We start from the raw sequence: 18,416 nt of genomic DNA on the forward strand, positions 1-18,416 counted from the left end.
TTAGTAGTATGGATCATCCAAGATTTAAATCCGGTTAAGCCACTAGCGAAGACGATATGCGGTAATATTTGGGGCATCGGTATTGTACTACAGGTCCCTTGAGATAGTACCAAGCCTACCAAAAAGAGGTTAAGGGTTAACCCTAATACTGTTTATCTTAATTATCATTTGTTATAGCTGTATTGCATCGTCATGTCATTATTGTCAAACTGAGGATCTTACTCTAACACTGTTTTTGTTTTTTCAACTCTTTTGCCAAATGATTGAGTTCACTGCAAAAATAATATTTAATTCATGTGTATTGGATGGGTAGAATATAGAGGTGCTCATAAGTGTTAAATCTCACATTTGTTCCTTAGTAAGTGAGACTGAGCTTAATTTATAAGTGATTTGATGGAGCTCCATTAATTGTAACTTGACTAGTCTTTTTTGAGTGATACCATAAATGTGGCTAGCGTTTTTTCTAACTTGTTACAACAGTACTTTTCAGAGCCCTAATATTGTTTTTATTTTGTAAACCCTTTTGCCAAATGACTGAGTTCACTAATAAAATAACGTAATTCTTGTGTATTTGGTGGATAGATTATAAACATGCTAATGATGCTGAATCTCACATTTTTTCCCTAATAGGTGAGACTGAGCTTAATTTATAAGTGATTTGAGGGAGTTCTAATTATAACTTGATTAGCCCGGCCTTTTGGAGTGATAGTGTAGATATAACTAACATTTTTTTTTAGGTCATTACAATACTTTTTGGAGCCCTATTGATTAACCCTGGTTGATCTCTCTCTTATACTAGGAAAATTGGAAGAGAATTTTTACCATTAGTTTAATTTTTCCCAAAGTCCAACTAATGTCTGCACATTTTATACATCCTAACAAATCCCAAAATTCAATCATGTAGGACTCAAATTTCTCATTTTTCAACTCAATTCTAAGCTTTAAGTAATTAAAAATTTAATTAAGCTAAATATCCTTAATTAAATGTCCAGCTTTGAAAATTTCTACGTTGCCTTGATTTAATCCAGTTAAATCTCTAGCATACAAATTGATACCTAGTAATTAATGACACACTTAATGATCTCCTAAAACCAGATTTCTAATTTTTCAATAAATTAAATTTCTAAACATCAAATTAGGAAAATGGAAAAAATATGCTCATATATAATTTGATATAAGTTTCCCAAAATCACCACATTTTAGACAAATCCAGAAATTTAAGCATATATATGAGATCAAAATTTGAATTTTATAAATTGGTTCTAAGCCTGAAATAATGAAAAAAATTAATTAAGCAAATTATCCCTCATGGCTGAAAATTAGAAAATTGCATGGTTTGGTTTAATTCAAGTTTCCAAACATGCAAATTAAATCGGTATCTAGCACTATAATCTTATGATATACCTAATAGAGAAATGATTCTCCTACATCTTTTATACACTTTTCTCATACCTCATCTTACGTGGCGTCATTTTTTCATTTTAAATATATCTATGTTACTAAAAGTTGGTTGATAAAAAAAAAATGAAAAAAAGGACGCCACGTTGTAGGATAAGATGTGAGAGAGGTGTATGAAAGATGTAGGAGAATAATTTATCTACCTAATAATCTCCTTAAACCAAATTTCTAATTTATCAGCACATTAGATTTCTAAAAATCAAATTAGGAAAAGTGGGAGAAAAATACTTAAATTTTGATATAACCTTCCAAAAATCACTTCTTCTTTTTTTAAAATTTTTTTATTTTTATATCATCTACAATCCCGAAATAAAGGGAAATGATCAACTTGATTCTAATAAGCATGAAATAATAAAATCACTTAATTAAGCTATTGTTCTATGGCTGAGAAATAAAATAAAATTGCATGGCTTAATTTAATTCAAGTTTTCTAACATGCTAAATGATATCTAGTAATTTAATGACATACCTAATAATCTCCCAAAATCAGATTTCTAATTTATCATACCATTAAATTTCCGAAAATCAAATTTGGAAAATGGGAGAAAAATGCTTATAATTTAAATTCACATTTAACCCTACATATATAAATATGCATGTATGTACGTTTTTCTTCCCCATGCACTTTTTAGTTTCCACCCATATGCGCATGGATTCGTGCCTACTGCTTGTAGAATTAAATGAAAGCAAACATAGCGTGAAACTCATTCAATATTTGTTCGTCTGACTATACATCTCAACAACCCACACAAGATATGGAGGTTCCACTCACCCTTGCTCGTAAGAAGGTGCCCAAAATCCACATCAGTTGCCATAGAATTGAAAAAAAAAGAAAAGAAAGTTGCCACGTGGGACTTTCATCCATATCTAATCTTTTCTGATTTGATAATTCCTTGATATAATTTAGTGATCAGTGCAAGTAGCTAGAGCCCCCCAGCGGGAATAAATAGGCATGTGGCTCTCCTTGTGTTTCATCCTGTTCTGTGGAAGCTAGCGCTGTCTATAATTCAGTGATTAGTGCTTTGTGCTTCCAATATGGATCTTATATTAAAGGTGACAGTTTTTCACACACTTGCTCTTATTGTTCTGCTATCTGTAGAGCCTGTTGTGTGTCTTAGTCATGGGAAATGGGCTCGTGGGAAGAAAACGACTTCACGAGGGAATGAGGATCTTGTGACTGGCTTGCCTGGCCAGCCTGATGTAGATTTCAGGCACTATGCTGGCTTTGTCACTGTAAATGAAACAAATGGAAGGGACCTCTTCTACTGGTTCTACGAGGCCACCACTCAGGCTGATGAAAAACCATTGGTGCTGTGGCTTAATGGAGGTAAGCACTTATAACTACACAGTCATATATATATATATATATATATATATATATATATATATATATATATATATATATATATATATATATATATATATATATATATATATGTCATAGATAATTTCTCTTTATTACAAAAAGAAAAAATGTTATTTAGTAGGCTACCATAAAACTGAGATTATGTGACAATAAAAATAAACTTTCATTTTTTTTAGAAGCCATTATTAGCCAGAGTTGTATGACAATCGTATAACAATATATTAAATAACATTACTTTGCCTGATCTAGAGCTTATTGGGAGGTTTGAATGATTGCCGGAAGAAAGATTATGATAAAGCTGATGCAGGCTTCCGTGACCTGGCTACTATTTTATCATGTGGAGAAAACCTAGCTTGGTCACCTTGCTAGCTTGAGGCCGTCCATATTGCACCAATCTTTTGACCAAATCCATCTGCCTAAATCTGCAAATATATCTAATTAACTACAATATTTTTAAGCGTATGTAGAAGAAAGTGAAGGCACAGGTCTTTTAAAATTTTCATGTTGCGGAGTCTTTAGACGGTCTTCCACTGTATATAAACAAACCATTGTTAAAAAAGAATTGGTTAGGATATATCTTATTTATCCCATATTATACCACTTAGTGCGAGTCGTTATTTTTAGATGCCTTTTTTTTTTTTTTTTAATAATCCAAAGAAGCTCAAGTCAATAACTTTGTTTGGGACAATGTTGAGATTGGAGGAAACCCTAGCTCCATTGGATGACCAATAGCTGTAAATTGCAGGTCCTTCCCTTGTATTTTAGTTAAGAGTACTGTAGTTTGCAGAAGCTGTTTATGAAAATTTGACGGGGGCAGAATGCCTAAACTTTTCAAGGCAAAAAACCTCGGAAGCTGCCATAGTTTGTAGCGAGGTATGTTTTGGGATCTTTTCCTCCCAAGACAATATCCGACTTTTTCATTCTTGGGGGTCTCTCTCCTGACATATTTAATCCTTAGGCGTGCTTGGATGTAGTTATATATATATATATATTCTCGCTCTGGCAATTGGTTGGGTTCTCCATGTGTAGAAATTTATGATAAAAGATAAAATATATATGGAGAAAAAAGCCAAAGCTAAGAGAGAAAGAATCGGAATACAAGAATTTTGAGGTTGTTCAATTTTAGAGGCCTACGTAGGACTATATCCTGATTTTATTGACTTGATTAAATTTCTGTTACAAATGATCCTATTTATAGAAAAAGTAGGGTAGGTGAAGAGAGTTATGAAAAGTAATTACATAAAACATCTATGATAAATACTAAACAAGAAAAAAGACATCAACACAATATTCTAACACTAGTCTATGTTTGTATGGGGTATGCCCCAATATATTTTTATTTTCAGAATTTAAATCATTCTTAATTACCAATTAAAGATTTTTGTTTGTTATGTTCTCTGCTAAGGTGACAAATGCTTTGCCTTTCAGGTCCTGGTTGCTCTTCTGTGGGATATGGAGCAACACAAGAGATTGGTCCTTTTATAGTGGACACCAATGGAAATGGACTTAAAGATAATCCCTACTCATGGAATACAAGTACTATGATCAAGATATCAAGCATCATACTTTTTTGCTAACAAATCTGGCACCAATATTTATTCTAATCCATAATAGATTCTTTTATAATTGCGTGATGGAGCACTATATGGTGTTCTTATTTATTTAATTTTTTTTAATTGAGGTGACAGTAGGCTATATATACTATGTTGTATTTAGACTTTTTAATGTCCGATGATGCAGAAGCCAACATGTTATTCCTGGAATCTCCTATCGGAGTCGGCTTTTCATACTCAAATACAACTAGTGATTATAATGATCTGGGAGATGATTTTACTGGTGAGGATGGTTTCATGAACATGCAATTTAATTTTTTTTTTTTTTTTTTTATTTTTATTTTTTTTTTTTTCCCTTTGTTAATTTAATTTATTGGGGGACCAAAGATGCCATTTAATTTAAGGGCCATTATTAAAACTTCCTAATTAAGTTTGTCTTTTTATTCTTTTGTATCTCGAGGACTTCTGACCATTTTGGTTGCGTTCTATGACTAATATATTATTACAGCAAATGATGCTTATATTTTCCTTCACAAGTGGTTCCTCAAGTTCCCATCATATAGAACGCGCACCTTTTTCATCGCAGGGGAAAGCTATGCAGGTATTTCAACTTTTACTAAATTTTGCCGCGTTTTCTGAACGGAGTTTCAATCATGCATTTGCTTACACCCTCCATATATATCAATAGGAAAATATGTTCCAGAGTTGGCTGAGCTCATCCATGACAAGAACGAGGATCCTTCCCTTCATATTAATCTCCAGGGTGTATTGGTATATATATATGGTCCTTGAAAATGAATGATAAACATTTTAAACCTACGTTTAAATCAACTATAATATGCATCCTATTGCTCAATGAGAATTAGCCAAAGCATATAATTATTCTCCAACTCATAAATACAGTTGGGTAATCCGGAAACATCTGATGCTGAGGACTGGAGAGGTCTAGTGGATTATGCTTGGAGCCATGCTGTCATATCAGATGAGACTCATAGGATAATCAGCGAAAACTGTGATTTCAATGGCAATGATACATGGAGCAACAATGATTGTTCTCAAGCCGTTGATGAAGTACTCAAACAGTACAAGGAGATTGATATCTATAGCCTCTACACCTCAACCTGCATCGGCAATTCTGCTGATTCAGAGGGCAGATCATTGCAAGTAATGATGAAGCGCACAACTAATATGGTGAGCAATTTTACTATTCAGATCACTAGCAATAGTTTTTTTAAATTTTTCTTTGATTTAAAGAATCAAGCTACTTTTTCTTTCCTATTCAGATACATTTCACAATAACTTCTCCTATTATTTTTTATACTATTTAATATTTTTTCAAATTAATGTTAAGAAAAAGATAGAGGAAAGTGAAGAAAGAAATTTTTTTTTTTTTGAAAATAAAATATGAATAAGGTAAGCTAATTAAAGTGCTTCCCTAATTATTGGGTTAGCACTATAACTTTCTCTTGGTTTAGGAAATATGTTGCAAGTGGAGTTTTGATATTTTTCCTACATTTAGAGAGGAAGTTTAGGATATATATCTGTTGCTAATGCTCTTACACCTTTGCGGGCAGTGTATTGAATAACAACATGCATATATATTGACGATGGATTTTGTGTACCAGATGCCAAGAATCATGGGTGGTTATGACCCATGCCTTGATGAATATGCAAAAGCGTTCTACAACAGACCAGACGTTCAGAAGGCTCTACATGTTAGCGATGGTCGCCAGCTCAAGAACTGGAGCATCTGCAAGTAATACAATTTCTCTCCCTCTCTTATTTCTTGTTTTTTTCTAAAAGAAACTTGAAGCAATTGTTAATCTTCCAAAGAAAAAAATCTACTTACGTAAATGATCTTTCAAATACCAACTGAACATAAGGTTCTAAACTTTTGGATGTAGTATGAAGATATTTCATGAATGGTCAGATTCAAAGACATCTGTTCTCCCTATATACAAGAAACTTATTGCAGCAGGACTTAGAATATGGGTCTACAGGTAAATGCTATCTTGCTGCTTAATTATATCATACTATAGACACTGACATGGATAATATATATTATATGATATTAAGCTTATGGTATTTTTTTATGTGTGTTCAGTGGAGACACAGATGGAAGAGTTCCTGTACTGTCTACAAGATACAGCTTAAGTTCCCTGGGACTGCCCATCACAAAGGCATGGAGGCCCTGGTACCACCAGAAAGAGGTAACCAATAGGATCCAAAATATGACAATACAAATTTCCAATTTAATTTCTTTGGTTGACAGCAATCTTAACATAATTAATTTAAACTCTTTATCTTTTATGCACTTTCTAAAATACTCAAAGTATTGTCAAGGGAAGAAAAACGATTTGATTTCCACTAATTTTTATTTGATGGTCTCCGTTTAATAGTTTTGAAGGAACTAGAATATATCAAAGCTCTTTGATCCTCAAAACATGTAACAGATGATTGAAACCTCCCACTATAACTGATATCATCTAAGATGATTAATTAACAGGCTGTTATATATCTAACTTTGATTAACCAAGATAGAGTGTCTTTTATTGGTTCAGGTCAGTGGTTGGTTTCAAGAATACGAGGGACTTATGTTTGCCACATTTAGAGGGGCAGGGCATGCAGTGCCTTGCTTCAAACCAAGCAACTCGCTGGCGTTCTTCGCAGCCTTTCTTCTTGGGGAGCCACTGCCAACTTCACGTCAAAGATAGTGGGATTTTTCTCTTAATTTGTAGCTCCCCAAAAGACTTTGCTCTTAGATGATCTGTAGTAGGAAGTATATATAGAGAACATGCTGATGCATGTTGCCTATGACCTTCACTTTTTTTAGGGATGCAAAATAAAGTCTTTTTCGCCAATAATACAAATTGCTACAGAATTTCAATATCTTGTTAATGGGACTGGTTATACATTGTGTTATCTTCTTTATCAGGGAAGGTTCATTTCCTGGAATCCTTACAAATATTGTGACTGAGATGAAAGTGGAAGTTTAATATATTATGTATATAGTAATCTCTTTCGGAATTTTCCTTTGTTAAAGGTGGCCTGCGGGTGTGATTCATTGGTACATGATGCAGTGCGGCTTAGTGGAAAGCAGAATCTGCAAACGCAACTTACAACACTTCTATAAATCTTAGAAAACTCTAAGAATTATAAGAAAATTGAAGAAAAACTTTCTATGGAGTGTGTATTAATTATTGATAAAACTAATAATAAGAGATAATTGGTTGGCCAAACCGACCTTATGGTGTTTAAATATAAGTTAGCTAGGGACGCAACTCTTAAAATAAAATTACAAAAATATCATTCATTAAAATCGCAAACTCGTTCAAGCGAACATATTATCGCAAATCAGCTCGAACAAAGATCGAGCGAGCTCTCGGTTTTTCCTCCCGCAGCGCACATCTTAGCATCCTGCTCGAGCGACCATCAAGTGTGACTCAAACGAACTAGTTTCGGGTTTTTCTCTCATGGCAGCTTCGCTTGAGTGACCTTCCAGCAAAGGTCAAACAAACTCTCGGGTACTTGCTGAATTAATTACAAGTACCCCCTTCTATAACGCCTCTGATTATTATCCAATATAATAATTCCTTAAGGATGTGCTTCCACAATCGTGAGCTTTAGTGCACAAGTCGTTGAATCCCTTACACACAAATACCTTGGTGCACTACTGCAATACCTTGAGATCATACATGCAGTGAAATTTGCTGTAACTTTTTATTTTTGAATCTATATCACGAGAGTTCTATGTATAGACATCATTCCATTCATCCTGTTCAAAATAATCCAATCCATAATTACTTATGTATCGAATTCTAGCTATATATAATCCAATCCATCACACTAGTCATAATTAGACAACATGTTATATGTAAGACTATACCAATAGCTAAACAATAAAATCCTCCTGGAAAGTACATCGATCTATCATTTACTCTCTTATCCTCTCTTGCCCTGGCGTCCTCTATAAAATAAATATTTTATAGGTTAAAAGTAAGTGAGAAATGTTAGGGGTACTTAAACTTTTACAAAGAAAGTTTTACTAATTGATGTGGCATCATGCATAAGACAAAAATGCCCTTCAGATTAAAAAAAAAAAAGCCACAGCCATGAAAATGCCCATCGCCGGGAAAAATCCAGCTTGCCGGACAGCCGGTCCTCCAGCAACTTCGGAAAACTCCCGACCCCGAGGTCCCCAACCACCGACCGCCAACACGCCCCAGAGCCTCAATGGGATCGGAAACTTCCATTCAGCCAGAACCTTGGACCCCCGACAACCGGCGAGATCTAGATAGAGATGGCGATAGAGACCCCCCGACGGCCGGATCTGGATCTTTGTTTTCTCTCGCTCTCCGTCTTTGTGCATCCTTGAGAGAGCCGATCGGATCTCTCAAACCCACGCTAGTGGGCGTGGGTTTCCGGCAGGGAAAAACCCAGCAACAGGAAAAATCCAGCTCGTTGGACAGCCGGTCCTCCAACGACGTCGGAAAACTCCCGACCCCGAGGTCCCCGACCACTGGCCGCTAGCATGCCCAGAGCCCCGATGGGATCGGAAACTCCAGTCCAGCTAGAACCTTGGACCCCCGACGACCGGCGAGATCTAGATAGAGACGGCGATAGAGACCCCCCGATGGCCGGATCTGGATAGAGACGGTGAGACCCTCCGACAGCCGGATCCGGATCTTTGTTTTCTCTCGCTCTCCGTCTTCGTGCATCTTTTGAGAGAGCCGGCCGGATCTCTCAAACCCACGCCCACCCGAAAACCCACGCACACTAGTGTGGGTTTTGTGGGTCGGGGACCGCTCGCTGATGTTCAGGATTGGGTTCAACCGGGAAGGGTATTTTTATCTATTTGTTTTGAATAATTTTACCATTAAACTGACATGGAGCCTCATGTGAGGTTCAACGTCAGTTTGTAAAACTCCCTTTGTAAAAGTTTTAGTATACATAGCATTCCTCAAAGTAAGTTCACAACTCAATAATTAAGTAAACATCAATTCGTAAAATGTATATGAAATAAGCCTATGTTACTTGAATACCTTGTTTTGTAAAAACACTCTTTCATAAACTTCTTTAATATTTTACTAAAACATAAAGATCTTCTGTTGTAAAACAGTTCTTTCCTAACATAGTTTTCATAAACATATCTTTGTAAATGTACTTTCGTCAAACTATCTTTCGTAAACTTCTCATCGTAAAACTATCTTTTGTAAAATCGTCTTTTAATTTATAAATATCCTTTTGTAAAACTATCTTTCGTAATCATAAATCGTCATGTCAGATGAACGTGACTCGATCATCATAACTTAACTTGAAATACCATAGATCTTTAACTTGAAATTGTTAAAGATCCAACCCACAACAGTAATGACAAGTATTTTAATGAAGATAATAAAGAGTAATTTATAGTTGAAAATAATAATAACTAAACAGTTGAAGAGTTCTCACAATATATCGAATACAAAACGTTAGAAGATGTATAATGAGATAGGAGGTGAATAGTTGTAACAATTCATAATTGTAATAGAAATTGTATGGTAGTATAATAGTTATAAATATCAAAGCAATAATCCCATAAGATTTATAGGGAGAAATATGTAGTTCTCAACATAAAACATCATAATTCTTATATACCATAAAATATTATACGGGTAAAAATAAAACATCGATCACACTGGCCGGTAAAAATAAAACACCATACTGTTAGAAATAAAACTTCATATCACCTTAATTGTAACAAGCACCATTATTCTGTAATTAAACATCATAATTCTTAATATAAAAAATCATACTTATTTAACATAAAACATCATCATATATAACTCCACTTAATTAAACGTAATAATTCACAACATAAAACATCGATCATACCGCAACCCTGGCCTACTATTGTAAACGAGGTTTTCAGTTAGTAATCTGTTCTTACAGTTATAATTGTGTGCTATTCTTAAAGTTAAGTCATAGTGGTAAATAGTAAAGCGGTAATGCCTATCGGTGGAAAAAATGTCCTTGATTTGGGCTTTCATGAGGGTACTTGGGCTATTAATTGGGTGAAAGGGGGGCATAGTAGACTGTGAGGCCCAAAGGTTTGACTAAAGATTGATTTGGGCCCAATGTGATCTGTGCAATGAGTTTGACCAGTTTAGGAGGAGGTTTAGGGGTGGGTGTCTAGGCTATTTAACATGGGTGATGGGGTTAGATAGGATTTAAGTGGGCCGGTTCTCTTCTGACTTCGGAGTCTTTTATTGGGCTCGGTCTTTAGGTGGGCCTGGATCTTTTTTATATGTGCTTTGTTGATGGGCCCAGTTGGGAAATGAAATGGCGCTCTAGCGGGACTTGGTTGAATTTGAGTGATTTTTATTTATTTATTTTTTCGAAGTGAGTGATCTTTTTTTTCTTTTCTTTTTTTTAATAGATACTGCATCACCAAATTAAAGAAATAAAGTACAGGAAAAGGAAAAACAAAAACAAGCCACCAATATATATGATAACCTAATCAAGATAGGTTAATTACAAGCACTTTAAAGCCCAGAAGAAAACGCAGGAAGGTAGAAGTTATTTGGGAATACCGTCTGTAAAAGTCGTGGCCCACTAAAATGGATCAAATAATTGGGAGTAGGAAAACTCGTATAAACTTAGATCTAGTCTGACTTCCAAAAGAAACCAAATAGACTAACAAATAAAAAATTAGATCTAATCCAGCTTTCAAAGAAACCAAACATGTCATTATTATATAATTCAACATTAACATGTCATACTTCATATTGAGATGTTGGAGGTAGAGAGATGCAGTAAATACTGATGATTCCGGGGACTGGAAGTCTGGAATATTAAATAAAGGAAAATTTAATTTTTGGTGGTATAAACATTTTCCCAAGTCCACTATCTCTTGAAGCAGGCCAAGAAACCCGTCGTGTTGCAAAACTTCTGCTCATGTAATGCTTGGAGTAAGAGTTGATTGTCAGATATTCCTTCTTTGCTCCAGTTTGAAGAGGTAGAGGCTTCATAGGCACTGATTTTCCAACTTCAATAGGAATATAGATTGCCTTACTAATGTCTTGAAGCATTTCTGTGTTGGAATCGTATCGATTGGTAGAGTTGAAGAACATCTGAAATACTTTCAAACACGATAGATGGAGATGCTTGCATGGTATCGGCAAATCACTAAATCCATCCATAAGAACATGTTGAAGAAACTCTTTCGTCTTTTTATAAAGTAACTCTCTCACAAAAGCGATTGAGTCTTCAATGTCTGCCTCCGGGTTTTCTTTTAGGTAGAGCAAAACGGAGTTTAGTTTCCCTTCATCTTTTTCCTTCTGTCATTATATATGTAATTGTTATTAGATCGATCCTTAGAATATGTTATAAGATTGCCGGAACCAAAGCAACTAAGAAGAAATATAAAGTTACCTGGTAGCTTTGTACGTCATTCAACAAACGAGCGATAACCATGAGTAGTTTTGTAATGCTCTGATATTGGGCTGTCGTGAGTTTGGAATTTGGTAAACTTGGGTTCAAGAAGCATGAAGCTGGAAGAACAAGGGTGTGTGCGGCTATCGACGTCATGCCAGTTTCAAGGTACTCATCCATTGAAGGTATGCTTCCAGTTTTACCCCACTTGGATTCAGTAAACCACGAAGCAAATGTTTCATACCACTTCATATATACAAAGAAAAAAGAAAAAAGAAAAAGACATATTCGGTCATCAGTTTAATAGATATGAGATTTAATGAGGTGAAAATATATATAAAATAATTCATGACGACTTTATAAGTGTCGGCTTACTATATCTTGAAGATTGTTTATTATGTCAAGTCCTTCTTGTTGGAGGTATTTTGTTGCAATTTCCCTTACAAGATTATTAAGGGCATCGAAGATAATCTTACTATGGCCGCTCAAACCCTTAGCATCCCATCTGTTATATATATTCAATGAGAGAAATAGAAATTAGAGGCAAAATGATGTTGTTCTTAATTTGTGATCCATATTTTTGGGTAAAATCAAATGGCTACCTTTGAACTGCATTAGTGAGGTCCTTCAACTCGATTAGAGAACCTTCCATGTCAAAGAAATCATCGGCCACTGTAATAATTATTGCACTCTTTGCGACCATCATGCGTATGTCAGAATTGTGAGGCAAGGAACAGCTGGAGGCAATGGCAAAGTAACAATAGGTAGTTTTCTCCCGACCAAACCCTATACCACCAAGACCCCAATCCTTGGACCACCTATCTCGAAAAAGGAAGACAACGATTGCGGAGAAAGTAAGCAAATAATTAGCATAGTTATACTTTTGATGGTCACCATACTCTGTTTTTTTAAAAGTTAATTTTATAATTTTATAAAATTTATAAGAATATAATGGTCATTGTATCTTTTGAATTTAACTTTAAACCTTAATAGAATGTGTTAAAGATGATGCTCCTGCCATGTCAGATGCTCCTACCAAGTCAGTAGCATCTATTGAAACCCAACTCACTGCCAAGGATGCGCCCGTGGAAGATCAGCCAGCTGTAGATATCAATCCCATAAATATGGCAACCTCCACCTATGGAAATAGTGCAACCATGCGACTAGGAGATACTGCAGACACATGTCACTCAAGTCCAAGTAACACCAAAGGCAAGCACCCCGAGTATCCTGGACACAATCAACCGGCTATGGCAATCCCCAACAATGCATCGTCAATCTCCTATATTCATGCAATTGACACAACCCAATTTGGACACAATCGGGACAAAACAGGAAACAACAGGAGCATGATATTCAAGGCAAATCCACAGCACTTATATGGACAACAATCACTCAATGGAAGTCTACCTTGCACAGCAAGCACAAAGAGATACGGCAGCATGGATGGAAACATATCAAGAAGGAAGGAATGGCTGGAAGAGCAAATTTCTCTATTATGTAATAGATGACTGATTGATAATTTGAATTATTCTCCCCTTATATAGGTGCATGTAAACCAGTATATATTAAAGACAATTCTTGAATAAAAGTTAAGCAATATTTGCCACACTTTCTCTCTTCTTTTAGAATGTGTCAAATTAAAAAAAATAATAATAATAAAATAAAATAAATTTGAAAGTTTGATATACTAAATTGAGAATTTTTAACTTTAGAAGAATATTGCAAAATTAATGAAAATTCAAGGGATGGAATGAATTTTTTTTTTTTTCCCTAAAAAATAATATACTTATCACATATATATTATAAGGAACACATTTCAATTTTATGATGATATGAAAATAAATTATTGATTAATTGCATACCTTTTCAGTTCCTCAAGTTCATTCTTGTATACTGACTGCCTAGACTCATAGCTTTGCACGGCAAGGCGTACTAGTTCACCATTTTGATGGCATGATAACCTGAATTCAAAAGATTTTTTAGTGGATGTGAAGCACTCGGGTCAAAATGCTTCTCTCTCTCTCTCTCTCTCTCTCTCTCTCTCTCTGTGCGCTTATAAGGTTTTGAACATATATATATATATATATATTCTACGGTAACATACCTATGGGAAGAAGCTTTTCCCATCCAGAGAACATTCGAATCTTTTTCTTCAATCCACATCCTATGTTCCAGGTGATCCAGCCGAGCAAACCATGGAAGACTTAACTCATGCTCAATCTGAGAGAAGTTTTTCAGTAAGAATGATGTGTCTCTCATTTTCCTTCAGAACATATTGACATGCACATGTGAAAATGATATATATATATATTTTAAAAGTGGCTTTATATTATATATCAATGGTCGGGGAAACTTCCAAGATTTCATGCATGGTCGACGCGTGTAATATATTCAACGACACCTTTGTTCTTTAGTAGTGAGAAATTAACTGTCTAATCTTGTTATATTTGTCTCATTTAATTATTTATAATGAAGGCTTCGAATGATGACAAAATCGCCTGTTAAAATGATGAATGAACTAATATTTAATTACCACTCTCCGCAAGTTTGATGATTTGGTTTTTTCAAGTAATTTCTTTGAAAATAATCTAGCCTCCTGAATGTCATATTCTCCTGAAAACGTAAGATCTGAAGCTCTATAGACATTAAGCATTGCACTTGAGAAGTATTCATGGTTGTTTTCTATTTGATCTCGAATATCTTCATGTTGTAATTAAGAACCAACAAAAACTATCTGCAAACGCAAATCATGCAAAGTTGGTTAAACTACGTACGATAACATGTGACAGAAAATAAGATGGTGGGCTTGTAACTCGGATTCAGACACACACCAGATGATACATCGTACCCATGCATCCGCAGGAGCCGAAAAGCTAACGAGTCTTTAAATAGCTGTGCTTCAACTGAATTGCTTGGTTTTTCCCATGATTCTTGTTTCAAGTAATTCCTGAAAGTTGTTAAAGCATTTCCAAAATCAATATGTTTCTACATTTATTTTGTGTTTTGAAAATTTTTAAAGACCATTGATTGAAGAGAGTCTCACATAGTAAAAAACTGAAGGGTATGCAGTTGAAATTTATAAGGTCCAGCAAATTTTAAGCCTTTAAAGTAATGATAGGGTGTATGCACTTATGTGTATATTCTATTACCTTTATACCGTACGCACACGTGCGTGTGGATAGCAGTGGACTGTAGGGCGCATTTGGCACGGAGCGATCCAATCATGACCATTCAATTTTGGATGGTCAGGATTATTCGATCTGGTGGTTTGATCTAAATCGTAGGACATATGCTTCTTATAGGTAAATGTTGGATTTACTATGTCAAATCAACTTTGATCTAACGGTTGAGATTAAAAATTATGATATAATGGTTATTATTAAATAATCATTGATAATTATTTGATCTGATGGCTAGAATTAAGTGTATTAACAGACATAAATAACTGCTATTCAACACAATAGATAAAAAAAAATTAATTATCCTCTTTTTTTTTTTTTGTTTCTTTCTAACACCTTTTGTACTTTAAATTTCGAATTTTCCGTCTCTTGCTAGCTAGAATAGAAAATATGAAGATTTTTAGGTTTGGTTTTGTTTGTGCAAAACACAACTAAACAATAGAGGCCAGAATTTCTGAGTTCCATTATATCGTGTTGCATATATACTATTTCTAGTGGGAGTAAATAATTTTTTAAAGAAAGCGACATTGTAACGCACTTTAAGAACGTATCATTTTTATGCTATCTATTATTTATTTTTTTTCTAACAAAAGTTATGGAGAACAAATTAAAGTACTAGTAAATTAGCTAATGGAAAAAGTAGAAAAGGTCTTTCAAGCACTGTTTATATTAATGCTTGTAGGGAAAACTGGTTGATTTCCTAATTAGCAGAGGAAGTATCTGGAATCAATGGAATAAATTGAAAATAAAAGTGCCCTTTTGCTACCTGTAAACTTGTGCCAAAACGTCTTCCGTCTCTTGGACAAAATGCTCAGCCAGGCCCAACCTGAACAGCTGGTTGACCATGCAAAGCTTTATGAGCTCTTCATCCATGGGATAGGTTGCCGGAACTGCAATAAAAATCGACTTATTTTTTTTTTCTTTTTTTATGAATAATAAAAATCAACTTAAATTTATCACAAAAAGAAAAGAAAAGGAGACAGAAGGAGAAACTGGTAAGCATTCTTTGGCCAATTAATTAAAGTCATAAAAAGGTAAAGAAGGTTGATTTCTAACCTCCACTATCACATCTTTGAACAAGTGATAGTAAATAAGCCATGCACTCTTTGTTTCCAGTGGCCATAAAAGCACTTGCTGTGGCAGAGGGGGATTGGAACAGTGATCCATCGTTGCTTAAATGCTTAATTATATCATCTTCATCAATATCATAAGAAGCCGGCAGTGCTTCAAAGTATAACAATAGTGGGAGATTTTGGTACTCGTCCCTACAAAGAAAGAAAGCATGCGACAAACATTAGTAGATATATATATTAAATATGAATTATTGAAAAGTTAAAAGCAAAAGGACTACTTTTCAAGAATTTGTTGCCGCATATTGAATAGTTCTGAAACGATTCCGTTTGACCCATGGAGGAAGACAAGACGCACACCAACTGTACGTGCAAGTTCAACCATTCCTGGGAAAACGATGGCAAACCAGCGAGGAACGTGGTCGTTGTTCAATATTTGTCGGAGAAGCTTCTCCATGTTTGCATAGATAAATGCCAAACCTGAATTAAAAAGAAGTTATATTAATAATCCAATTAGTTTATATATCAAGCCAATCAATTAGCGACATCTCCAAAACAAACGCCCAGTGTAATTATCTAAACAAATTTTCTTTTTTCGTTTCATTTTTGATAAATGAGAGTGTAAAGAGCGGGCATTTGAACCAATAACTTCTGCTTTATTGGTTCTGTACGTACCAATTACATCTTAATCATAAACACATGTTAAAAGTCTAGCACTTTTTGGGTCATATATATACCAAAATACATATGTTATATATTTTAAGACTAATGCTAAAAATTATATAACGTTGATTTAAGAATTAGTTAGGATTGTCACATCAAAACTAAAAAAATAGTTGTGGACTAAAAATGTAAATTCTAGCATTACTTGAAATATGCTATATATTTAGCAGATCGAGCATGACATGTCAACTAAGAACGCAAGAAAAATACTGAGAGACTGCTGAATTGCATTTCTCTCCTAATTAATATTTTGACTATGAGGCTCATACTTGCTTCTACACAGCATGTACCTCTCTCTATACATAACGTCCCGACATTCCATTTTTTGAGTGCGACTATGCAAGCAAGAGTTGCAGGAAGGCATTCAATGGTGGGCATGCCATGGGCATCACAATCTCCCCAAGAGCCATCTTCTTTCTGGTTGTAAAGCACCCAGTCCAAGCAATTCTTGAACATGGGTTGGGAAGGTTGGTGTGGATCTGGTATCATGGCTAGCCATGCAGTGTCATAAGCAGAAGGAGAAATGAAAGAGTAGGGATCACATGAGTTTGAGAACATCTTTTGCTTCATCTTATAAACTAGAGATTGGATATTTGTGGACTGTGATATATCCATGACACAAACGATCAATAGTACTGAGCCTATTGTATTATGAAATGGTTGAGTGAGCATGAACAAGCAAAGCATGCTATTTATAATATCGTAAATGAACTGGTTTTCTTCGTCTGCGCGCGTGTTCAAATGTTTGAATAACGTACATTATGAGACCATTTCGCGCGAGATCTGCTGTCCACTTCACTCTTGGTTTTGATGGCTTGGCAAAGATGTATTAGTTAGAGTATGACACAAAACATTTCATAAATATCTTATAACGCTTATGTGATAAGTTCTACTAGTTATTGGGCATAAATTAATATATATTTTTAACAAGTGCTGATATGAGGGCTACTAGTTCCTTTCACAGGAACTGTTAGCTGAAATAGCCTGGTTACATTTCTCATCGTTTTTTTTAATCTTCCATGCAGCTATAGAGGTGCGTAAATAAAAAATAATTAAGCTAGCGTTATTGGCTCCTTGGAATGGAAAAAACCGTGAACACGGTTGAAGTGTCAGCGTTAAATATATTGAAGAAATATATGAAAGAGAGAAAAAAGAAGAAAAGAAAGAACGAAAATATAAAATGGACTACATACGGCATTACGGCGGCTGTTGCCTTTTTGTTCTCCCCGCAAAAGTCGATTAGAGGATGAATTTTCTTTACCGTGCTGTGATTTGTGTCTAAAAGTCTACTGAAACTCAAAAACAAAGAGCAATAGGGCCCGCGATGCATGCATGCTTGCTATAGATATTCGTAACCATTAAAATTGACTCTTTTTTTTTTTTTTTTTTTTAAGGATACATTACCCGAGTGAGGATGATTTTTCATAATACGATATATGTTTTTCATTTAAAATGTTAATTAAATAATTGAATACACATTTTTTAAAGTTTAATATTTTAAAATAAGTGATGATTTAACATAATATCAGTATAGAAGTAGTGAGTTTGAATCCTTTTATTCGATTAAAATATTAAATGTGTTGTCTAAATATGAAAAAAAATGTTAAAATGTTAATTAAATAATGAAATACTAATTTTTTTTATAAACTAA

General features: G+C 34.6%; 1 protein-coding gene and 1 pseudogene across 1 annotated transcript; one reads left to right on the forward strand and one right to left on the reverse strand.

The window, feature by feature from the left end:
- The first annotated feature begins 2,409 nt into the window (after window positions 1-2,409).
- On the forward strand, window positions 2,410-7,275 carry LOC133869774 (serine carboxypeptidase-like 31). The gene is made up of 10 exons (XM_062306847.1): window positions 2,410-2,785; window positions 4,253-4,360; window positions 4,565-4,660; window positions 4,886-4,978; window positions 5,066-5,148; window positions 5,281-5,568; window positions 6,003-6,133; window positions 6,282-6,377; window positions 6,482-6,587; window positions 6,939-7,275. Exons 1-10 carry the CDS (start codon window positions 2,494-2,496, stop codon window positions 7,089-7,091), a joined length of 1,446 nt encoding a protein of 481 aa, XP_062162831.1. The 5' UTR covers window positions 2,410-2,493; the 3' UTR covers window positions 7,092-7,275.
- A 3,935-nt stretch (window positions 7,276-11,210) lies between these two features.
- LOC133868904 ((E,E)-geranyllinalool synthase-like) lies at window positions 11,211-17,380 on the reverse strand (annotated as a pseudogene).
- Window positions 17,381-18,416: the final 1,036 nt, after the last annotated feature.

Source organism: Alnus glutinosa, chromosome 5 (genome assembly GCF_958979055.1).
Source record: "Alnus glutinosa chromosome 5, dhAlnGlut1.1, whole genome shotgun sequence".
Taxonomy (NCBI): domain Eukaryota; kingdom Viridiplantae; phylum Streptophyta; class Magnoliopsida; order Fagales; family Betulaceae; genus Alnus; species Alnus glutinosa.

Bases quoted from the DNA above. Each gene is read 5' to 3' on its own strand.
- LOC133869774 (XM_062306847.1), top strand. From the start codon at position 2,494: ATGGATCTTATATTAAAGGTGACAGTTTTTCACACACTTGCTCTTATT. The intron at 4,661-4,885 runs GTGAGGATGGTT...ATATTATTACAG, and splicing joins TCTGGGAGATGATTTTACTG to CAAATGATGCTTATATTTTC. The intron at 4,979-5,065 runs GTATTTCAACTT...ATATATCAATAG, and splicing joins CGCAGGGGAAAGCTATGCAG to GAAAATATGTTCCAGAGTTG.